General features: G+C 32.5%; 1 protein-coding gene across 6 annotated transcripts in view; it reads right to left on the reverse strand.

The window, feature by feature from the left end:
• The window catches only part of LOC134279365 (inactive tyrosine-protein kinase transmembrane receptor ROR1-like), a 70,677-nt gene that overhangs the window by 11,892 nt on the left and 33,927 nt on the right, over positions 1–24,858 (reverse strand). For 4 of the 6 annotated variants that reach the window (XM_062761756.1, XM_062761758.1, XM_062761753.1 and 1 more), the window contains exons 5-6: positions 6,383–6,402; positions 239–428 (exon numbers count right to left, since the gene is read on the reverse strand). In XM_062761756.1, coding sequence (XP_062617740.1) covers positions 239–428; positions 6,383–6,402 — 210 coding nt within the window. Of the gene's footprint in view, positions 1–238; positions 455–6,382; positions 6,403–11,627; positions 13,142–24,858 lie in introns of those variants that run through there. The other 2 variants (XM_062761757.1, XM_062761759.1) reach the window with 2 other exon arrangements.

Genomic DNA, 24,858 nt, shown 5'->3' on the forward strand with positions numbered 1-24,858 from the left:
AAATAAAATTCACAATTAAAATGCACAAAATTAGAGCAAAACTTTACAGAAATGGCTTTTTAACTTGAACATTTTATAAGGATCAATAACAGTCGATGATCCAAGTTAGAGTTATCTCTCTTATTTGAAATTCAATGAACCCTGAAAAACATTTCAGGCATCATAATTAAAACAAAGAATTTACTTGTACTAAGCATCTCAGAAAGTAAAAGGAGTTTAGATGAAAGAGGATGAATACCTCGCTCCCCAGGGAGTAAGTTTACTATTGATGCGGTCCTCATTTTCTCCAATAAGTACATCATCTTTGTACCACTTGTAGCGTGGCAGAGGATTTCCAGAAATTTCACAGCGAATACGAACATTTTCTCCCTTGTATTTGGTGATGTTTTTCATAGCAAAGTCCAGGTTCAACAGTGCCTTTCCATTTCCTAGAGAGAATAAGATTTTTCATTGTCTTTTTTAATGAAAGAAATAACAGCAAAGGATTTGTTGCTCAATCTAAAATAAAAATTTATCTGAAGTGATTTTTCAATGAGTTGTGTTTCTTCTTAACATAGCCAAATTTCAATTGACTTTTTTGAGCATGATTTACAAGTAATACATAGAACAATAATGCCACTTTGACCTTTACTTGCTCATGAAGGAAGTGGATGTGTGCAGAAGAGACAAATTTATTGCACCCACCACCATCAACTATAGTGGAGGAGGTAGGTTTAAATCAAACAGCTGAAACTTTGCATTTTATTTTTAGGTCTTGGACACTTAAGTACTCTTTGTTCACTGAAATCTTGTTTGATGATTCAACCTCATGCAAACATATAAGATACAACTGATATGTATGGATAAAAAATGTGCATACAAATTCCTCTGCATAAGTTTGAGATAACTTTATGTTTTACATGATTCCACCTTTATATTTACATGAAACCACTATCTGCAAATTACGTGAGAAACTTCACAGCATCTCGATTTATCACTTAGTATAATCAAAAATGAAAACATACATTTTGTCATTCACCCATTTGATGAGAAAGTCTGCTAAAAGAAGAGCCTGCCCTATCATATCATTTCAACCTTTAATGTCAACTTATTTTATCACAAAGTAATGAACAGATGCAACAATGCTCAAAAAGAACAGGAAAGAGGGGCATTGTGAAAACACATGATTTCATGTAATCCTCTATAAAGGTCACTTCTAATAGCACATACATGTATTATAACATTGATGGGAACACTCCTCGTCCAATTACTATGTAGTAAATTCACACAATTTACGCATCTAAAAAAGGTCAATTATTTTAAGTGACATTTTGCTACCAGCTGAGATTAAGCACAGCTTTGTGTATTTTCAGATGGCTTAAGAAAATTGATTTTTTTTCTTCCACTTCTAGCATTCAGAATGACCCTGATTGTCTCTGGCAGCTGAATACACAATTACTTAATGAGTAATGAATACACAGTGGAGAAAAAAAAGATACCAATACATATCATGTCAACAAGAGATGCATATGATGTATGAAAGATACTCATTTTCTTTTCCATACAAACCCATCAGGAAGAATCCTAACTCAGCATGGGGGCAAGTTATGAATAATGGTATGCCTGTCTTAGTAAGATCTTACATTAGACAATCAGCATGAGTAAAACCATACTGCAAGGAAAAATATTGGATTCTGCAATGCATATTGGACAATATTAAAGGGTACAGGGGATCAATCTTACCACTAACAACCTATTTTGTAGCACAAATAACTGCAGAACCCAGCAACTGCTCGGACATAATTCATGACCAAAACTAAATAAATGTGACTTTGGTGACATCCAGATTGGGAGCTGAACAATACAACAACTGTAAATCAGAGGAAGTTTATCATAGATTCCATTTTGCCGGCTTGACTTTGGGTGGGATTCCCAATGAGTTACACAACCTCAGATTATTCTATATTGAAATATAAATTAGCTTTGACACTCATCAAGTATTTTACTAGTTAAAGATTTATCAAGAGGCATTACCAATCCCATCTGGTGCATTTCAAATCAAACAAAGAAAAAAAATATTGCACAAAACCCACACATTGGTTACTGCTTCATAATGTGTCTCCATTTTTTATATAAATCACTCAAAGAATATATATTTTTCTTTCCAAGACTTTCCAGAAAATCCTAAGGAGCAATTCATCATTGTCCAAGTCCTAAAAAAAAATTCTTAATGCATCATGCTATTTTTCTGGAAATGCAAAACAATTTATAGAAAATGCATGACATATTTTCACATAAAATAAATAAACCATACAATGGAAAAAAATGTTTTCTTCTGACTAAGTCTTAGTATCTTTCCATTCCTGAAATACCCATGCAAATTCCCAATTCATTTCCTTGAAGAAAATGTACTTCAAAGACTCCCATTTCAAGTACAGACAATAAAATTCTTCCCAATCGTTCATGTTAAAATGTTCTATAAATTTTTTGGGGCCTGCCAAATGTACAATCAATGATGATCTGTTTATTTTCAGTGCAAAGAAAGTTAATAAACACTTGATTTGGATTTTATTATGCTCTGGCACTTAATTTAAAAGCTTTCCTGACTCAGGGTTAGAAATTTCCACACATTATTTACGCTACAACAAACAAACTTTTGACAGGTCAAGAAACACTTATTTGGGTAAGAAATCACGGACAAGTTGCAGGTGGACTAATCTGTTGTTAACTTTTTTCTCAGTAAATTCAGGCCTTTGATCCACTGTCTTTCTGGGGAAGTAACTCCTGAAAGAAATATGCTGTAAAGTGCATCTTTGAGGCACATCAAGACTTTGATTGATTGACTGGTACTTGATGGGAATAACTTTAAACATTCAGTTTGGTTCATTAATGATCTTCAGCTATTTTGGGATATTACTGCAATTAGAATCCAAGAAATCTAAATCAACCATGTTTCTTATCATTCAATTAAATTAAATAAAAAAACTTTATTTAATAAAATTTTAAGTCCATTTATTGAATTTTGAATATTTTCATAGCTTTTAAAAATTAAGTTCAATTCTCCAACAGCAGTTTTCCCAAGAAAGTGAGGTTTCTACATTTTTTCCCCCATTTCAGTCCAACTCCACTGGAAAAAAAAAAGAGAACTATAAACCAGCATTTTATTGATTTTAGAATTAGAGCCATGACAAGTATACATTCTGTCTTGAAATTTCCCCTGCAGACATGAAACACCTAATTAAGCAGCAAAACCCCAAGACACCAGCAAGACATCTAGGTTTGTCATGGATAAATCTAATATAAGTACAATTTTCTACTCAAATTTGAAAATTCCATTGACCATTGTGAACTTTGGATCCACATGGGATTCTTTTTGCTAAATTTCAGCTTGTCAGAGGTAATTGTCTCAACACCTGAGAACAGCAATTTCAATTGCTTATCACACATCTAACAGTAGCGGTCTGACAACTGAGACAATTTTATTATTTCTTCTCTCAGCTTAGTTATAATTTGAAACATTCTGTTACAATACAAATACCCTGATCCTATCAGCCCACTGACCTCCCTTCATTTATTTGTAAAACCAAAAAAACTTGAAACCTGTCTTTAAGTTGCAATAAAACATCTAAGATTTTGCAGAAAATTGATGATCTGTCAAATGTTAAGAAAAAGTTCTTCCATCTATCCTTTCCTTACTTCACAAAGGAGAACGAAATCAGTTTGCACTTTATACCCATACTTAAAAATGTCTGAGATCTAGGCTGAGTTTAACCAAACTAGGTAAGTGGTCTTTCAATATGAATAAGACAACTCATATTGAAGACTGAGAAAATGTCCAGGATAGATTTTAAAAATAGCACAAAACATCTTCATACTTTAAAAGTTAAATTTACAAGCCTTAAACAAATAAGTAAATGTACCTTGCATATATTTATTGTAAAAATACTGAAATTTCATCTTAGAAGATAAATCTTGAAATGAAAACTTCAATCACAAAAGATTTTAAAAGAAGAGAAACATAAGCACCAGCATTTTCAGTCCAATTCTATCAAAACTGAAATTCCACGGTTAAATCTTTAAGTGTGTGGACATTTTACAGGTAATGATATGATTTTCTAGGTGACTTTGCATGATTATTAGTGTGTACAAACACTTAAGGGGAGGATTGCAAGCCTAGGATACCCCAAACTAGCTAGAAACATGATCTTCTACTGTTAGCACTAGATTATCAAATGTACAGGAAATGTTAGCTCATTAAATATTTATTCTATTCAATGTAAAACCTTAATGATTATACATCTACTAAATTTTTCTTTTTCTTTTATTGATTTGAAAATAAGTCATTTCCTGGTGGTTTTTATTTTTTTCCAGACTTTCAACAGATGGAATATTTTTTTTTATAATTTAATATTCATTAATATTTCAAAACTTTAAAATCAATGTTTTTTTATGCTTCGTTGCCTAATACTTTATTAAATTGAAACACAGTTCAAGAAAAGTGTGTCAATGTTTGAGATCTCAAAAACTGTACTAAGAATTTCAAAATTATAAATTCTAATTTAGAGCATTACAGCAAAACTCGGTTAAAGTGAAGTTCTGGGGACCTGCAAATTTACTTTGCTATACCCGTAATACATAATATCCATATAACGAATTTGTAAAAAGTATAAATAACTAATTCATTGTATCAATTTTTTTCCTTCAAGCATGACTACCAACTGTGCTATTAGGGAAGTTTAAAATATAAAATATATCTAGATCTTGGATTTCAAAAGTTTTTGAATGAATTGAGTTTCAAATATTTATACTTACAAAATTGTTATCAGTTCAATATTCTAAAAATTAATCTTTCAAAATTCGCTACAAAAGTTGTCAATTTTATTATATTTAGCTTCTAAGGGAGACAATTCAGTTCGCTATAGCCATTCATTCACTATATTCAAGTTCGTCATATTTGTAAAATTTTACAAGGAGCATGCAGTTAAGAATTTTGTCAGGGATTGCTGAAAACATCGTTATATCCATACATTCGCTATATCCGTTCATACTAAATAAGTTTTACTCGTAATTTTGTTTCAAATCTATATAAATTCACTGAATAATACCAGGGAAGCTTAGAAATACATGAAGAAAAAGTTGATTCCATTATTTTCTGTAATTATTCATTGAAGGCAGATAGAATCTCCCTCTCACAATGAATACCAAAGGTATGAATATTTTATATCTACCTGCCCAATTCTTACTGTCAGATTACTGACAAGGGATTAATTAAGATGAATTTCATTTAATCTCTTAGACTCGTAAGGCATACTACCTCTTCACACCTCCAATCAAGGTAAGACCTAGACATATTGATTTTATAATCTCATTGAAGGGAAGAAAGGTGAAAATAACAGACTCCCAAGGTTCTGCCTATCAATTATTAGAATCAACAATCAGGGAAAACTAAAGATAAAAGCACAACAGGAATAAAAAGAAAATTCAGAGAGAAAAAAATCTTCGATTCCTTTCCCCTCCTCATAAAATCATAGTATGAGTACTGATATCTCCTCTGACCATTTTTGCTTCTGTAATAACACCGAAGAACACTGCAAAGAATAGTTTTTCAAAGTGGTAATTTCATTCAACCTCTAGAAATTGCAGTTCTTTATTTCAGTCAATAAATTGAATGGAAAAAAGGGGAAAAAATCTCATTTTATTTTATACCTTCTAGATATGAATTTGAAGCTAATACCCGGTATGTCATAAGAAAGTAAGATTCTTCTCTGCCAGGAAGACAACATCCCAATCCAGAAACACAACAGCATTGAACCAGTCATCATTATGCAAATGCAATTTTTCAAACAAAGAATCTCTTGACATTTGTGCATTCTTTATTCTCTATTGCACTTTCAGAGATGAGAATTTAACAGGATTTATGCCCACAAATCATTATCATTGCAGAAATCCATCTGCAACATGACACATTGGAACTCTCGCTCTGGTCCAGGAAACACCAGTTTGGTGATGCTTTATGGAGCGATTTGTGGTCCACACGGTTCAGTGTGTCCAAATCTGCAGGGAATCTATAATTTATCCAGGAAATATTTTGGGAAGATTTTATCATGACATGTGCCATTACTGTTAAAAAACATCATGGATTATCCTATAAATGTGTGCAGATTTTAATATGATAAAGCCCAGCATTTGTTTTTTCATGGCTTCCTTCGTTTTTAATGAAATTATGAACTATAGATTCCACATCTGGGTTGTAAACTCTGAAATAGGGCAATTAATGCCAATGTAACCCAATCACTTTATCCAATATGATTTCTAATGAAAACATGCAGTTTTATACTCTCATGTATGTCCTAATTTGCTTTGCAATATTTGATTAATTAAAAATGCCAGAAAAATATCTTACCTTCATCGTCAAATAGCTCCCTGCAAAAAAAAAGAAAAAAATATAAAATAATTATTACAATATCAGTCACCTATTTAAAAGTGTCATCTTTGTTACTTATTATTATGCATAATTATAGTTAAACAATTTTTAAGAAAACTAGTACACCAAGAAACAGTCATGTAAAAGGGAAGAAAAAAAAGGGGTTTGTTTAGTTTGGAAAAGAAATGAGGAACATACAGATTATTACCTTGAAATGTTCATTGCTAACAAACCCAAATACCACAGAACAGATGGAGCAATCAACTATCCATTCTAGTTAACCATTGCCAATCTATTGTACCCTTACTCTGGTGTTAGAAAAATTGGTGCTAAATAGTATCATTTGTATACAATTACGTTCCCATTCATGGGAGGCAGGGGGATTAAAGTATATAATAGGAAGGGTTTCCCTTTCTGACAAATGTATTGAAATGCTTTGCAGGACTTCCTCTGTGGGAGGGTGGGGATACAAGGGATATTCAACACATTCTTCCAACAACTAGGAGCATAAACAAATAAGATTATAAGCATACCAGGAAATCAAGCTACTATTCCATTCATTTTGGCCTGGCACTTCTCAGTGGACATCTGCCCACTTTACCAAAGACTGTCGGTTGCATTAATTTTGCCAAAAATAATATGACATAAAATGTCAAAATGCTTTAATTCACCTTTCTCTCTCAGAGAAAATCAAGATTTAAGACTTATAAAGAATTCAGGAGACATATGTGTGGAGCTACTCCATTAAAATCTATCTAATGTTAAAATATAATACAATGTATTTCAAAGACTTCTTCATCCTTGTGCAAGGTTCAAACAAAACAAAGCATTTTAATCCCACAAATTATGGGTTTGGGGTTAGAAATTTATAAATGCATGTAAATGAACTGTCTGAAGTCGGGCCAGATTATTGCTTCTCTGTAGCTAGAGATTCACCTTGAGGTTTTCCTCCAAAGGATGTATGAGGTCCTTACACCTAGGGAAGAGAGGATCCATTTACTATAAAACGTATTATTAAAGCCCATCCCACTAATGACCAAGATGAACTTTTAACACAGACTACAATTAACAGGGAGAGGTGTACATTCAAAATCAAGACATCCTTTGGGTAAAGATACAAGGTCGTGATGAAAAATGAATTCATTCACAAAGCCATGTATTAAAATAAACTCTGTAAACTGGTAAAATTAACGAAAGAAGGATATCATTTTTCCAGCAGAGTTTACAGATATTTTTTTATCTTTGAGATATTTATTGCAACTTTTATCTGACTCTTAGACATTCATCATCAATCAAATTAGGGTTCTGATCACAGGGGCCGATAAAGGGCTCCAAGATTTTTTTGTCTTTTCAGCTCTAATTATGAAAAACAAGAATTTCTTCCATAATGACATCTATTTGAGCTTTAGTTTTGGGTCAGTTTAAAAATTCTTGAGTGTTACAAGAAAAACTAGTCAAACACAGCTGAAATGATAAATAAGATACTCCGCTTTCCTGAGGTATCTTTCATTAAAAAGAAATAATCTTGGGTAATCTTAAGACCTGACACCTTATCTTATTAAAAATAAGCATCTGTCAAATGGAAGCAGTGCTATTTCCCTGCAAAATCATTTTATACTTTAACCAAATCTCATTTTTCAAATACTTTACAGACATTGAAAATTTTTTATGGGCATTTTACTGTAATTTCTTAAAATTTACATGCCATGATAACAATATAAAGCTTAGCAAAGCAGAAAAACCATTTCGCTTCTGAATTAAATTTCACTTTGTCTAACAAATGGTATAATAGTAGCTGCTTTCATTGATTGTTAATCGTTTCTATTCATACCTTATGTAAAAAATTCTCATAAAGAACTATATGTATTAACCTAACATTTGCCCCCCAAAAATGGTATAATAGTATATGCTGCTTTCATTGATTGTTAATAATTTCTGAATTTTGCAGAAAAATACCTTATGTAAAAACATGAGGATAACCCCTAGAATGATAATATCAAAATTTCCCATACAAAATCAACTGCATGTAAGAAATGTTTTAAAAATACCCCAATAATCTACATCATTTGTCAGATGAGTTTCTTTCTTGGCATGGAATGAAAAACAGATTTAGAAGTGTCAACAATTATATGTTTGATGCACACCATTTGAAAAGCACTAAAAGATAAGGAACTACTCGGAAATTTGGGTGATGGTCTAGAGAGAAGTTCAATTTTTCCGTTTTGCACTCCATAGTGGCAAAGCTATGTAATCATGTGACAGAAAACATTAAACAAGGCCCACAACATATACCAAAATTATTCAAATGAGCAATTTTAACCTTATTTTGTGAATCAACTGAAAAAAAGTCCTTTATATAACATTTTATAAATTCTGGCATTTTACATTAGCAGATATTTTCTAATTTTTCAACTAAGGAATTTAAAAAAAAAAATATCCTCAAATTAGAGCAAGTTAATTAAATGCGACAAGTTAAAATGGAATGATAAGATTTTATGGGAAGGGATATAATTTTGGCCACACACCAACCAAAACCCAGGCATAAAATTTACATTTCTCAGCCTAACTTCCTGATAAAACATGGCTCAGTCTCTTAAGCTCATTGTTTAAAACTCATCACAGTAGCAATTAACTAAATGAATGTTGATGTTAAAAAAATAAAACAGATAACTTATAATAAGGCATGATTGGAAGAAAAGAATGTTCTGATTATCAATGTCTTTGATCTTGATACTCTTCTTATCTGAGGGATAATGCAGGGCTGTCATCTTCAGACACCATTCATCTTTATTCTTACTGAATATCAGAAATTACAAGGAATAGTTTTAACTAAATAGGAAAGATAAAGGATATGTATCATTTTTAAAAGTGGTGGCATTGATAAAGTGCAGTTGCACAACTTTTGACATAACAGCTTCATATCTTTTATAGCAGACCTGAGGGGGTGCATCCAGCTCTGCTAATGAGAAAATCTTGTGTAATAAAGTCAACTTCACATGGGAAAATATATGTGTTTTAATATGAGACTGAAAAATGGTGCTAAACATGCCAAATTTGTGGGAAATGAGACAGATTTATATGCCAATTCTATTAAAATTTAAATTTTTACTCTAATCTCATCAAGCATCAAAATACGTTAGGACTTAAATTGATGCACATGCATTTTCTGCATTTTTCAAAAGTGACAATGAAAGAGAGAAAAAAAGAAGAAAAAAGTACACTAAAAGTATTGATGACTTGTCTGTTACTTAGGCCATTTCCCATGTCAATTAATATCAATATGAGAGATTCATTAATTGTGCTCACTCCATTATTATAGATGCTATTACAGAGTGTGTATTGTGTATTGTATTCTATGAGGCTATGGATAATGCCATCAGGCCCTACTCCCTAGTATTGAAAGCAAAGAAAAAAAACCCTCTACATTTAATTGAAGCTCTCTGAATGGAATAACTCTTGTACCTAGTAGAGCAAAGGACAGATTCATCGTCCAGAATTCCATTGGATAAAAAACTCATCACCGTGAATTGTACATTGAATGGCTTAAGCACGCCATTTTCTAATCATTACTGTATATCGTAGAACAAGTACATCAATATTTCATATGGTCTTATTGAAACCCTGTTTCCTTTTGTGTGTAAATTACAATATCTGCCTTGTCTGTTCACCACATAATCAAACATACAAAAAATAATAATGAAAGAAATGGTTATTCTGTAACTATCTTCCATTTTATTGTAGGGTGAATCCTCAGAGTCCTGGATAAAATACTGATGATTAAATTTAATGAAAAAATTGCCAAAAAATAAAATTAAAAAAGCAAGATACAGAAATTTAAAGGCTGTACCTAATATTGTAATTTTGAGAAAATTTTAAGAAGATTTTTTAGAAAATATTATCGTTGACAAAATACTGTATTACTGTTTAGACATATCACCCTGTTTACATCCTAAGGAAAAAATAGTTTGCTCCAAGTGCCTCTTTCCATGAGTAAAGATTGCTTTTATTGTCTTGCTAACAAGACAGATAATAAAAAGATTATCATAATGGAACCCTGGTGTGAAAATAAACTTAGACAAACCAGGGAAAAGGAAGTCTAGCTTTCATCTCTTCAATGAGATGAATGTTTTACGTTCAGGTTAAAGACTTTTCCACCCTTCTGGCATTGACTTTTTAACAAACACAGTCTCAAGTACTTGATGGTAAGGTACTAAGTTTGACATTATGTAGCCTAGGCTGTCAAACTCTTCAAATATTCAAAAAGGGGGGAAAATATTTTTTTACTCCAAGTACATGCTTAGAAAATTTAAAAAGCAACAGTTTTAAAATTTGAAGTTTTTTTAACTTTGAAAATTGCACAACTTTTTCAACTTGTCTTAAATGTTCCTTTACATTAAGAGAGACTTGAATAATTAGATAATATTTTTGACAGTTTAAAAAGAACTTCTTTGGACCACCCACTGATAAAAATAATGAACATTTTTCTTTGAATCTAATCTCTCTTGTTTTTTTCTTCTAAGGACCCCACCTTTCCTGTCCATCTATTTTCATGTAAACACAGTGCCAGGAAAAATCATAAAGTTGCCTTTTCCCAAATTATCTAAACCATTTTTCTTCCTTTTTTAATAAACATTGCTAAGTGGTTAACTCAAGTACATCCATTTTTTAAAACATAAATTACAAAATATATCAGATTATCAAGAGATCAGGACATATTTTGAAACTATAAAATTCTCCATTTATAAACAATGCTGTTATCTATAACTTCCTCTTGTTAAAAAAATTGTGTCATACAATTTTTTAGCATGGATGGATCTTTTATTTATCAATATTTTGTGTTTTTTCATACAGTCATTTATAATGTAAATAAATGGCATTTTTCAATTCAATTGAGAGAGAGAAAGGCTTCACAAATATTGTGTCATAGCTATTAAGAAAAACAACTATCATAGATGACACATCATTATGGGGATAATCCATGTTTATTTACCAAAATTTGCCTTAATTCCAAAGAAAATACATTAATCTTGTTCAAACATCCATTGATTCTCTGATGTGTGAAAGATTAGAGCAAACCCTACAGCCATGAGTAGAAATTAACAACCGAGATTAAGACAATAGCACAGGAATGAAATTTCCACCCAGAAAGAATTTCAATAAAAAGAAAGCTAAAATTTTTCTAATTCTAAATTAAATCTGGTTAGTTTAATAAATTGTAACTTACGTCAACCCCAGTTTGTGAACTGGAATTTCGAATGCGTATTTATGGGAAGATGAATTTTTTCTTGACCTGTACCCTGGGTCGCATTCTGCATAGTCCACGTTTCTAAGTACGTATAACATCCAAAGAAGAAAAATCATCTGAGGTAATTCCAACATTGATAATGCTTTACGAAAACAATCACACACTAACTTTTGTGAAAAAAATATAATTTCACGTTCCAGCACATAAAAGCATCTTCTTACATGCAGAACATTGCAAATAATTCTATTAAATGGCACATCCCTCTTTTAAGTCAAGTCATTTTTTTGCCATTTAATTCCTCAAACATTGGGTCATTTTACACCATATTACATCAAAATATCACATCAAGTCGAGTTTCCTCAGAGCGAGAGAGCTCTCCGCTGCTAAAAAACACACACTGCTTCTCGAAAGTAGGAAGTGACAATTTCTCAAGAGAGCCAGGATTTGATTAGGACAGGTGGCAGCTAGGATCAGCCAAAACAGTTTCTGACTATAATTTATAACGATTTATCTTGGTCCCTTTTCTCCATCCTGAGCTAACCAGGCCTCACATCTTTTATATATCTTATCAATTTTTAGCATTTGTAAGTAAAGTTTTCCTATATTCCAAAGGAAACCTGCCTATCAGTAGAAATGTCAGGACACCTCCTACTTTCCGGTGTTGATATTGGCATTCGCTTTGACTTGCAGGTTAATTTTTCACTCTTTTTTAGAAGGGTAGAGCAGAATATCTCCTCCAACAATCTCTCCCAATAGCACTTGCTTCTATAGCTGTTTATCATCTAAGACAAATATATTATGAGTGTTTAAAGACCATCAATAATTACTCAGCAAGCACAGGGTTATGAGGGCTTAGTAGCTGCTTTAACAAGATAAGAAGGTGTTTTCCCAATGTATGACACAGCTTTCGTCATCCAACAGTTAGAAGTAAGTATGCTTCCATATATACCATCGCAGTGTAATATCCCTCACTGTTTTACATGTTTACAAGGAGTACAAGCCACATAAAAAAGTGTGCTATAAGTATTAACTTCTGAGTGTGGATATAATCCCTGAAAATCAATAGGCAGCAGAGCCTTACACCACTAGAGTTACACCTTTTGACAACTCGTGAAAATAATCAACCCTGTCCATGAATCTTTTAGTAGTCTTATTCCTTGAAGAGCATCCCTTAAACTATTGCATTAATTTACTTGGGAACAAAAATTAGAAAAGAAATTCTTGACTTTGAGGTTAACCTCAAATGAATGGTCACAGCCTGTGGTATCCCAGAAGTCAATGGGTGGATGTCTCATTAAGGGTCCTACCAGCCCACCAATTGTATTCACTTCATACTCTGAAACGTACAGCCTGACTTAAATCACTGCTCTACTATAAAAGCATCATACAGTACAGTTTCTTATTATCTCTCTGTATGAGCAGTACACTTTTGTCTTCTGAACAATAAAGCTTCTGCACAGAGGAGAACACTTATTCTGAATCCTGTCATGAAAGAGCCTTCCAGATTTTTATCATTTGGCACTTTATCCATGAATGGAGGATAATATATTTCCTGCTTTTTTAAAGCATTTTTTTCTCTCTTCAAATTCTTGGTTTTTTGGAACCTGCAGCAGAAATTGTTTGGAATTCTCTTTTTGACAGTTTTTTTTCACTATTATATTTTATTTTTCACCCCCTGACAAAATGACGTAATAGATGACATATTCAAAATGATGGTCATAAATTTAACCAGAGAACCAGTCTGACTTATGAATAGCATCACTTTAAACGCTTCATGAAAGTAAATCCTGTTTTGAGTATTTTTGACACTATAATAAATCATGAAATTTAATCTGCAGAAAGTTTTGAAATTGTGAGCACACTGCTACTATTCCTCTTATTTACCAACAAAGGACAGGCAGAAAATCAATAGCCTAACTTTTATTTCCAGTTGCGAAAGTTTGTCGCTGTGAGCTCCTGTGGTCTGATGGGTAACATTGCAATCGTTGACACTTTTATACGGATATCCAGTTTTAGACACAACTTCCCTCCCTGTTTTTGGGTGTTGTTCAGACATTTCATTGAACTGTTTTAGGTATTAAATTGTCCAACATACTCTCCCATGGAATTTCATTGGATGACAAAAATGTTGACCGGTCAACAATTGTGGATGACAAGACAAATTCATTTTCTTTCAAGGAAGACACAGAAAAATTGTCTCTGTTCATAAACTATACATATAAAGAGTTAATGCACTTAACAAAAGGCCTCCTTCCCAAACTTTTTTGTTAGTTTTAAGTAGAGACTATAGCTAGAGGAAAACAAAAAAATAACCTTCCTTCAGTTATAAATCTGTCTCCATTTAATAGAAAATGTTGCCAGTTTCTTGCTACTTTTTATAAAATGTCAAATATATCTGAAGGGACGTCTCTCAAAATCACAGCAGACCCATATCTACCCGCAGGGGACATGTTGACAAATGCATGGCACATAGACCCTCTTCATCATGTAGCCACCAAAAAAAAAATAACAGCATCAGAACAATATAAAGATCACAATAACAAAATGCCCCAAGTTGGTGGGTGTAGCTCTAATTTTTTTTTTGACTTTTATCATAATTGTTTACATACAAGGGAGACCTCAGTATTGAAGTTGTTAAGTATTAATTCAATTTGTTTAAACACACATGTTCCAGCAATATTAATATTAAGCCAATCCTCTTGACAAAACACAAATATAAGGGGGTTTCTTCTTAATTGATATTTAGCTTTTATCTATACAAACATTACTGAACAAATATTGTCTTAGAGTGTAAAACAAGTTAGGATCTGGTCATAGAATAAAGTTGCCCAATAAAAAATTCAATATACAATTTCTACCACTATTGCTGAATCTATATGAGCATATGAAGTCTCCATCACTGCATAGGACATAAAGGGTCTCAAGGACCATAATACTTGTACACTATATTCCAATGCTTTTTTTTATCTTACTAAACCTGATTGTCATGATACTGCCATAAAATAAAATTATATTAAGGATAAATAACACAAACAAACTTTTTTCAGAAATCAGCATTATTTCTCGTAGATTTTCATTTAAATTGGTAACCTGAATGATGTAGAGTGGGAGAATTATATAAGATTTTGTCAAAATGTTAAAAATATATGCAAAATTTTGTATGGAATTATATAGAAGGCAAAACAAAATCTCATATCTAAGCACCAAGGAAAACCTATGATTTCTTTTTAATTCAGGGATTTATTATTTATGTCATTTTAAATCGAAATCAGTCAAAAAATATATATCAAGCCGTGCATCCATTTTTTGTTTGTGGTAAGTACCCTTAATAAGGAAATCGTTTATGTCAATGAAGGAATTTTCCTTTGAATTGAAATAAATTTACAATAATCCAAGAAATCAGGGGCATGCACTCTGTACAAAGAAAGCCATCAAAAGTAATCTCCCTTGCCTATATTCAGTTCAATAACCTTAGGGTTTGTCTGGAGAATATGTAGCATTCCCGACATGCTGGGGTTATGGCTGACTAGTGATGGGGGTGTAATTGTTAATCAGAGCCAGACATGGAATATGTGCAGAAATTCTACTGGACTTAGTGCCACATGTGCAGACTACAACTTGTGACAAACCTTTCACAAATCAACAACACTGGCAATCCATTCGCTATGGCTGTGGTAGAAAATAGGTGTAAGCCTCAATGAAAGCCAAAGACTTCAGAAGAAATCTTTTCTTCAGCTCTGACATTTAGTAGATAAAAAGATACCAGTCATAGTTTTCTAACAAGTTTCAGACATCTGATGTGAAGAGATAATATTTTTGTAGACCTTAGTTGAACCTTAACCAGTACTTTCCCTTCATATTGTCACTATTTCCACCAGAAAACCAAATTCATCCCTCCCACTTCCAAAAAAAAAGATTTTTTTTTCTCTGTTTCAAGTGAAAAAAGTTTTTTTTTGTTCAAGTTTCACATAATCTTTTACTCTCTCTCTCTCTCTTTTTTTTATACTAAAAAATGATGTGCCCAGTAGTGCTCCAATGGATTTTAATCATAATCAGAAGTTAATTAAACAAAACCCCCACATAATCAGTAAACCAGAGCAATCAGATTTACAGTTCCTCTATTGAAGTCAATCTTTTAGGGCAAACTGATATGCAAATTTATACTATCAGGAGTTTGATGTTCTTCAATGATGTCTTCTAGCTGAATTTGTCCAAAGCATGTGAGAGTGTTATGTGATGATGATGTGTTACCAAGAAATGAAATAGCTGTCATTTGAATAATAGAGGCTTAGAAAGAAATAAAGGTTCAGAGCAAGTAGGATTCTACATGAGATAAATGCTTTAAGATCTGTCGATCTACATAAAACTGCCTATTCTCTAAACATGCCAAATCTCACGTTAAATTTAAAATACAAATATTCAACACAAATTCATGTTGAATTTTTTAAAAAAGAAATAAATAATTGATATTGGAAACCCAAATTGATTGTAAATTCAACTAAGTGTGTAATAAATATCTTCTGTCTTATCAAAGCTCTCAGCATAAATCACTGCACAAACGCAACTGTTGGACAACTTGATCATTTTCACTTCACAAACAGGAGAAATTTCATGGTTGTGAGCCAGAAAGCAGCAGTCAGAAGGTAGAGCTAGGCCATAAATCTCCGTGATTTGGTCTACAGGAAAAAACAAGCCTCCCGTCTGCCTCAAGAAAATGGCAGACTCGCAGACCTGGAGGAGTTTGATGGACATATCTTTTACAGCATGGAACTCGACTGCCGCCTGCTCCTGATTACCTAGGCGATAAATACAGGTGCGGGAACACAACAACATGAAAGATTTATAAGTTGACTGGTAGATACCCAATCTTACAAAGTGCCTCAGTCACTCATTAAGAATGACGGTTTGATGGAAACTTGAAGCAAATAACTTTTATTCACAAGATTTTGTAACTTTTACTTCCAGGAACTACCCTTTCTTTTAAATAAATCAGGAAACACACATGTAATTTTGTCCTGTTTAACTTTTGGCATATATTCAGGCAATCATGGTTGAATCTGTATCAATCAGTGATAAACTATGATAATTTTTTTTTGCCATTTGTTACAATTATAAACTGCATTGTGCAAGTTATGCAAGTTTTCTATTTTTGTTCAGTATTTCTGTTTCTGAGATGAATCATTACCTATATCAACAATAATCAAACTGGCAAATGTCTAGCTCTGCAGTTTGCTGAATAAGTATTTTTCCAATCATTTGAATCCTATGGCTATTTTCCGTCATGGATGCAAACCAGACATCCATGAAAAAAAGATGGTCATACAAAGGAAATTGGGGACTTATAGGGCAATTATTTGATTTGACGATCAATCAAATCATCCCTCAAGATTGTTTTAAAAGTTCATGTCTGACATTCACAGAGATCTTCTTCAGAAAATATTGGCTACCCAGAAGCCTATGCATACTTATGTATGAGATTACACAGTCAATTAGGGGCTTAAGTTGTGGCTTATGAATTTCTTGCCCTCCATACATTACTAATCAATGTGCATGTCTGTGGAATTTCTTGTCCGCTGACCTCACAATAATCCCCTTTTACCAGTCAACTCCAATTAGGACTTCATCAAATAGCACTTTGCTGACTATCTCATACTGTTCCTGAGAATACACTACTGAGTTCAGAAATGAGGTGACAAATCACTTGGCAGTTTGGGACAGTTTTGCTCAAATTGGAGATGATTAGGTGAAAACATCCATCTGCAGCAGATGGGCTGCCACAACGTGAACAATTGCTGCAGCCCCAGTGGTCTAAACATTCACACCATTCCAAACATGTCACATCATTAAAACATGCTAGAATACGTAAAATCAATGGTTTTAAAGGTCATGACCTTTTGCAGATAATTCTGTAGATTAGTGTTACCAGTATCACTAATTATCAGCAACTTAGAAAGATAGTAAGAAAATTCTTTGTGAAATTTTTTTCTCTTATACCGGTAGTTATTGATTTTTTTTTTTCAAGTGGAAAAACTAAAGCAGAGAGAGAAAGAGAGAGAGAGCATGACATCAATGGTGAAAGGAAATCTCATTATCAATTAGGGGGTGAGACACTCAGTAGATCAAACAACCCTCATTACTACCGTCCACTAGGGTCCATGCATCTAAATATGAATGACAGATTCCACCAACATCATACATGGTAAAGCTTTTAGGTAGAGTGTACCAGATTAGCGCATGAGAGTGATTTCTTTATTAGTGGAACACCTTTCCTGGGCAATTACATCTCATTTTTACTTGTCAAAGCACCTGCGCCATCATTGACAACTGAAGTTTATCTTTGCCAGGGGTTATGTATCTGTTCCAGTTACAAAAAGCTTTTTTTGCTTTCTTCCAAGGCAAGGTACTTCTACATAACTAAAAGAGAAATAAATTCTATGTGAAGTCTTCTGGTTTTAATTAATATGTTTCATTATGTTTTCAGATAAAAAGGTATGGCAGCCTTCATTTTACTAGATGATATAGTGATATTTCCATGTTGAGAAAATTTATATAACACAGCTGTTAAGGACAATAGATGTATCTGATGATACAAAGGAAATAAGTTTCTACCATACATGTTTACTATCCCAATCCTCTTGGGATTTTTTTTATTATTTCACCAATCCTTCCCATTTGGGATTCTGAAAAATGCTACATTCCCAATTTCGGAAACCTTATGTCTTTTTCATCCATGTTTTTTTGAGGATAAGGGAATAAAAAAAAACTGTACACATTTTTTAAGTTTAAAAGTTTAAAATCACCTAACAAAAATGGAAAATGAGATTTTCAAAATCAATTAAGGGAACCTTTGTAAAATGGATCAATCAAAAGGAATCTTGAATTTAATCTCTAAGTCACTGATATCAAGAAACATACCAAAAATCAACTTATTAGCCTCTAACATAGCAAAACAATAGACCCTTGGGCTACAACACTTACCTGAGAGCTGTTTTACATCAGATTTTTTTTATACCTCAAATGTGTCCGCTGTATTTTTGGTTGTCATTTATGACCCCATCCTATAAACAGGGGCCTTGATTTGAACAAAATTAAAACTATACTACCAAAGGATGCTTCCAAATAATGATTCATCATGGGTTCGCTCTTAATATTAGGATTTTTGAAGATTTTTCTTTATATCATCTCTATTGTGGCCCCATCTTACTAGAAACACTGATTTTAACAATTTAGGATCTAAACTACAAGATGCTTCGAAATAATATTTCAGCTTTTCTGAACCACTGTTTTACAAAAATCTGTTATAGCTGCAAATCTTACTTAAAAATTTATTCATTTAATGGCTATTGTAATTAGTGTTGATTTATAATATCCAGATATTCAATATAATCTAATTTTATGCATATATGCAATCTTTCTTCCAAACAGTAACTTGAAAACGTGTGCTTATAGACCAGGGTTTGAAAAATGTCAAAAAAGCAATTTTATGCTGAAAGAAATGGGGCCTATCACGATTTACTTAGGGTGAGGAAAGTAATGGGGGTGAATGTTTACCTGAGAATTATACAAACACCAAGTGAACAGGCAACAAAAAGCTCTTCATCATCGTGACTGACTGACAACAACGGCTGTTGTTAAAAAACAAGCTCTTACTCAATGAACAGGACTGTGAATGCCTATCACATTCCGCAAGTTACTTTTCTTCCCACTCTCAAAGTTTTCCTTTGGAGCATATCAAGATTGCATTCAAAATCTGTTAACAAAGCCTTTTTATGATATATTGTCTTTTCATTCAGACTTACAAAACAACTACGATGACAAGATTAAGGTGGTACGCCAGTTACATAACATACAATGAAAAGATGACTTATTGTTCTTTACTTATTTCCCAGAAAAACTTGAATTTTTCGACTTGGTTATCTAATTTTTCAAACAAAAGATTTCCATGAACTGTGAACACAACAGAAAATCTGTCTTCTTGGATGCCAATGGCTTCCTCCTTGATTCTCTGGTGCAATTTTCAGCAAAAGAGCCAAAAAAAATCAACAACAAAAATTGCATTACTTTGGAATTTCATCATTCTGACAGGGGACGTCCATCATCTCTTAAACAAAAATTGAACCAAAACTAATCAGTGATGCTAAAAACAAAAGTTCTAGAAGAAAATCATTTGTCATCTGCATGTAATAGTGTTGTGCAAGGAGACAGACTGGGTGGCTAGGTGTACAAGATTTATGCAAAAAGAAACTCTGATCAAACAAATATAAAGTTCAGAAAAAAAAATTGTAATTATTTCCTGGTCATATTTTGGAGCTAGACTGACACCAAATCCTGTTAGTAGCTTTCGACACATTAGGTCCATAACAAAATACAATGATCCACAATTGTTTTAAGGTGCAAGTTCATTCAGGTGTTATAGATTAAGGTGGCATTCTAAAAGGTATAAGGAAGAACCCGCTGTTTTCCAGATCTTTCCTGCATTATTATTGATAAGTCATAAAGGCTCCAACTTCTAAGAACACACACAGAGTCGGTTGCTGAACTGCTGATGTAATGTGGAGGTTTTATTTGATCTTAATCAAATCTGGAAAAGATCACCATGCTTGCACCAGTGTCAAGGTAACTACAGGACACTAAAATTTTCCTTCCATCAAAATAATTTTTTTGCATTTTTCCTCCTTCTGGGAAGTGATGGTATTTTCTCAATATGCAGCAAAGTTACAAGATGAAACATAGGTTTTGACATTAATACTTGTCTAAAGTACACAGAAGGGAAATAAAGATTATGCATTAAGTGTGACTGCTGTGTTTAGAGCTTCCTATTTTTTTAAATTAGCAAAATCTTGCCATTAAATCAATTCTAATGAGCAGTTTATTCACAAACATAAGATTACATGTAGGTTATTGGTCTGCACTCAGACACAAATTTCACGACCTGACTTAGAGCTAGCAACCCCTCAAAATGATCTCCATTTTAACTTTGCTTCTTTTATTTGTGATGGTTATATTCTTTGAGAAAATTGCTTTGTCATTTCCATTATCAGGTTTAACATTATTTTTTTTCCTTCACATCAAATAATTACAAAAAAAAAAAAAAATCTCCAATTCAAGACCCTAAAACTTGAAGATGAAAGAGAAAATCATCATTTGAGTTTGCATCATTAAAGACATTCTATACTGGAGAATTCAAAAAATGTGATGGTAAATGAAATTCTAGCGTATCTTATGCTGCAGACCTATAATTTTCTCTCTTGAAACCCTGTATCATTTACAAGATTTGTTTTCCATACTACAGAAGAGAAGTGTGCCATGTTGCAATAAACTGCAGTGCAGATAGTGAAAAGTTCCAAGGGTAAATGGTTGTTATCCCACAAACTATGGTTCGATTGTTGACATCTATGATGCTTTACTCTTTATTAATTCTATACACCTTTCAAACATAAAATGGAAGATTATTCAAAAGATGACACTATTTACAGACAGCACAAATTGGACCAAAACTTTCAAATAGCCTAATGTCAGCCACAATATTCCATTAGGGACCTAACTTAGCATTTTATCATCCATGATGTAATTGTTTATTGCAAGAGGTTATGGACCTGTCAATTGACATAAACAACATTTTGTATGTAAAGTGATTGCAAAGTCACATCTATTTATTGCTAAATGTGATGAACAATTTCAGTAATGGATTCTGTTAATCCTGATTTCAATAGACAATGTAAAATGTTTGTACACACAAGTCAATCTCTATATTGGACAGATGCAAAGCATGCCTTATCTTGCAGAGGTTTGCCATTAGACCTAAGCCCTCATTTTGTTATGGAATTAATAAAAGCATACACAAATTTGAACCTACTATGGACTGCCTATGTAATGCATTAAGTATGTCCAATTTTGGCACCACTGGTTTCATTGAAAGTTTCTAGATTGGAAATTCTGTATTCAACAACATTTCAAACAACTGGAACTTATTAAAAGTTTTCATCGTAATAGGCAAGATTTCTGAATGTACAGCATCTTGAATAGACAAGTTTTACTGTATAAATCAAAGCAACTTACATAAAATTAAACCAAACACTTCCTGTTCAGTTTGTGAACCAATCTCCAAGACAGAAAATTTTGAGATATAGACTTTCAAAGCATTGAAGATTTCTATAACATTTTCTTTAACCATGTTACTAGATATTGAAATATTTGAATGATACCCAAACTTTTTTTGATTAAAGGCTTAAGCTCAGTGGGTATCAGTAAATTAGTGTTTTGGATCATTCTGTTGGCTGCCCTAAGACAATAATGAGGCCTAAGTAATGACTTCAAGACACTGCGTATCCATCATTGAAAAGCAAGACGGTATCATTATCCCCCGAACCATTCATCAACTATTACAATTCTACATTTGTCATGATAAAGCTTTTGAAGTTTTAAGTGTTTTTATAGATACTGAGATTTATAATGGTGTGCAGAAAATGACAGGCCTGCAATAAAGATTTGGGTATCGCATTTCTGGTTAGGCATCCATAGAAGATATATTGTGACAAGTGCAAAGACTAGAATGCAGAAAGAGAGTTTGATGTTAAGAAATTAGTTTGAAAAATAATACTTTGCAAAAATCTTTTTCAAATGAGATGTTTTTTTGCATGAAATACAATACTCCCTGAGGTAGCAAATTTCTAATGTTTGCAAATTACTTTAGATATCTTGAACCTTCTACAGAAATTATATTTTGTCTCCCCATCACTAATTTTAATTTTTTTTAAAAGTAACAACCAATGCTTTTACAGAAATTGGTGTTTAAATTATCAGTAACACCCCTTGAATCTTCAACACATCAAAAGATTACAAATAAATTAAAAGATTACCATGAATGATTCTTATAATGTACAATACTGAGCATGCACAATATCTGGTTATCTCAGAACCCAAAATCAGCCTGCAATTTATTTGCACTTTTCACTTTTACAGTGAATGCAGTTTTAGCTGACATCTTTGATAAAGATATATAGAGACCACAACAGGAAGTCAGGATCATGTCAATCACCCAGAAGCTGGCAACTGTCACCAACGCTAACCTCCAATACCTAGCTGCCATATGTTTTATATGATGAGCACCCACATTCTGAATTTACCGTTTTCAGTCTGTATAAAAGAGCCTTTATAGTAGCAAGATGAAGGCATGACTTATTTCAAGTCTTTTTGATTACCAAACCAATGGCATAATACATTTCTCTTGTCAATCTTATCTCTAAATTGTTGACAATTTATCAGCTTCTCTTCAGCAAGGCTTCACTGCAAATGGGGGGAGAAAATAAAGGCGAGATTAATGTGTTAATTAAATGCATATCTGAGGATCTACTGTTGTAAAAAAAAATTTTATATTCAGAGTTTGATGAGTAAAATAGGTAAGATGGGGTGAAAAAATGGCACAAATGTAAAGAAATAGTTTATCATTGTCTAATTATAATCTGTATTCCAAACTGAAAAATTCAAGAACACTGAGATAAATTTCACCTTCAGAATCTTGAACATCAATATCTTAATGTGAAAATCTCATATATACTTTTTTATTTAAGTATTCCAATCCATTATCACAGATATCTCATTTTTTTTCTCAGCCCATGTAATCAAGTTTGAGATAACAAGGTTTGACTGCATGTGGACATCTACAATGCCAAGGTCCATTGAGATTTAATCAACAGAGCCTGTCAATAGATAATGGACTAATCCCTTACTAATTATAATTTGATATTTGTCAGTCAGTCAGGAGATGGAAGCAGAGAAAACATTACCCCAGAGTCTAATGGATTTTCTGCTTGCTAATAAAAAATCAATTCTGTAAAAATTTGACTTTTTCCTATTTCTGACACAAAATTGTGTTTCATTGACATGTTCCTTTCACTTTTTGTACAAATGAAATTACATGCTTTTACAAAATATATCCACAAATTTGTTAGGAGAGGGCAACCAATTTGTGATAAATAATATAGTGGATTGTGTAATAGGAGAGCTGCAGTGTCATATAAATCCACGGCTTTGTGAAAATCTCTTTGAAAAATCTAGGATGAGAATGAGGACAAAAGAAAATTCTGATAGCACATTCTACAGGTAGGGGGTTCAGGTATAAATTTTCGATGAGATATATTCAAATAAATATATTCTAGCTCAAACACATACACATTCAGAAAATCTTTACCTGGTGAAAAAATTCCAAGTAGAACAGAAGTTATGAAATTATCAATGTTGTGATTATTTTAAAGAAAATTTAACTATTAAAGAGTACCTATTGATGGCACCGATAAGTCAGGCAGATTTTTTGTGTGCAAACTATATATGCTGTTAAATCCACCCTCAAACTAGTGAAAAGAATAAAAGCTTTCCTCCCTTTTAAAAGATTTATCTTCTGTTTTGTTCAATATTAATTTGAAAATTTTGGAAAAAAGAATTCACTACAGTTAATTCACAACTTTATTTAAAATTTTTGTTGATCAATCTTTAAAATACATGATATCAAATTTCGGTATCAATCAACAATTGTATATATACAGTCTAAATTATCCGTGTCTTGGACAAGTTGAGTGTTAAGGTTATCCAGACATCTGTATAGTCATGATGTGGCATCCTGAATGTTTACACTCACTGAAAAAAAAATAACCACAAAAATCAACATTTAACTATCTTACATTTTAATTATCTGTTGCTAGGAAATGATAATATTTTTTATTTTTTTCCAATAAGTCCATATTTAATGTCACATTTCTATTTTTTTTGGTTTTACGATACAAAAGTGTGCATGAATTTAAAGGGGGGGGGGGGTGACGACTTTTGAATCCGGGTGAATTATTTTCGCAATTATTACAGAACCACAATATTCTGATAGGAAAAGCTTTCTAACAGTGTAGTTGCATAAAAATATTTCGATTACTTACCGTAGTAAAATTGACCTCTTTCCTTTGAAACGAAAATTAAACTTCTGCACATTGCATCGAGATGCAACATGAATAATGTTGATCTTCAAAATGTAAGCTTTCCAGTGATAGGTCAATGTGTTAATTCCAATCCCGGAAAGTTGTTAAATTGTGCCATGCATCAAAGGGGAAACCCCGTATCCAATTTTAGCACAACTTCAACCGGGTTAATTTTTAATGAAAACATAACACACACAATAGGAAAAAATTCATTTGATAAATATTAACAATGCAAAAATTACGTATAT

This window comes from Saccostrea cucullata, unplaced genomic scaffold (assembly GCF_032062105.1).
Source record: "Saccostrea cucullata isolate Sc308-1 unplaced genomic scaffold, CSIRO_AGI_Scuc_v1 ctg82, whole genome shotgun sequence".
NCBI lineage: Eukaryota > Metazoa > Mollusca > Bivalvia > Ostreida > Ostreidae > Saccostrea > Saccostrea cuccullata.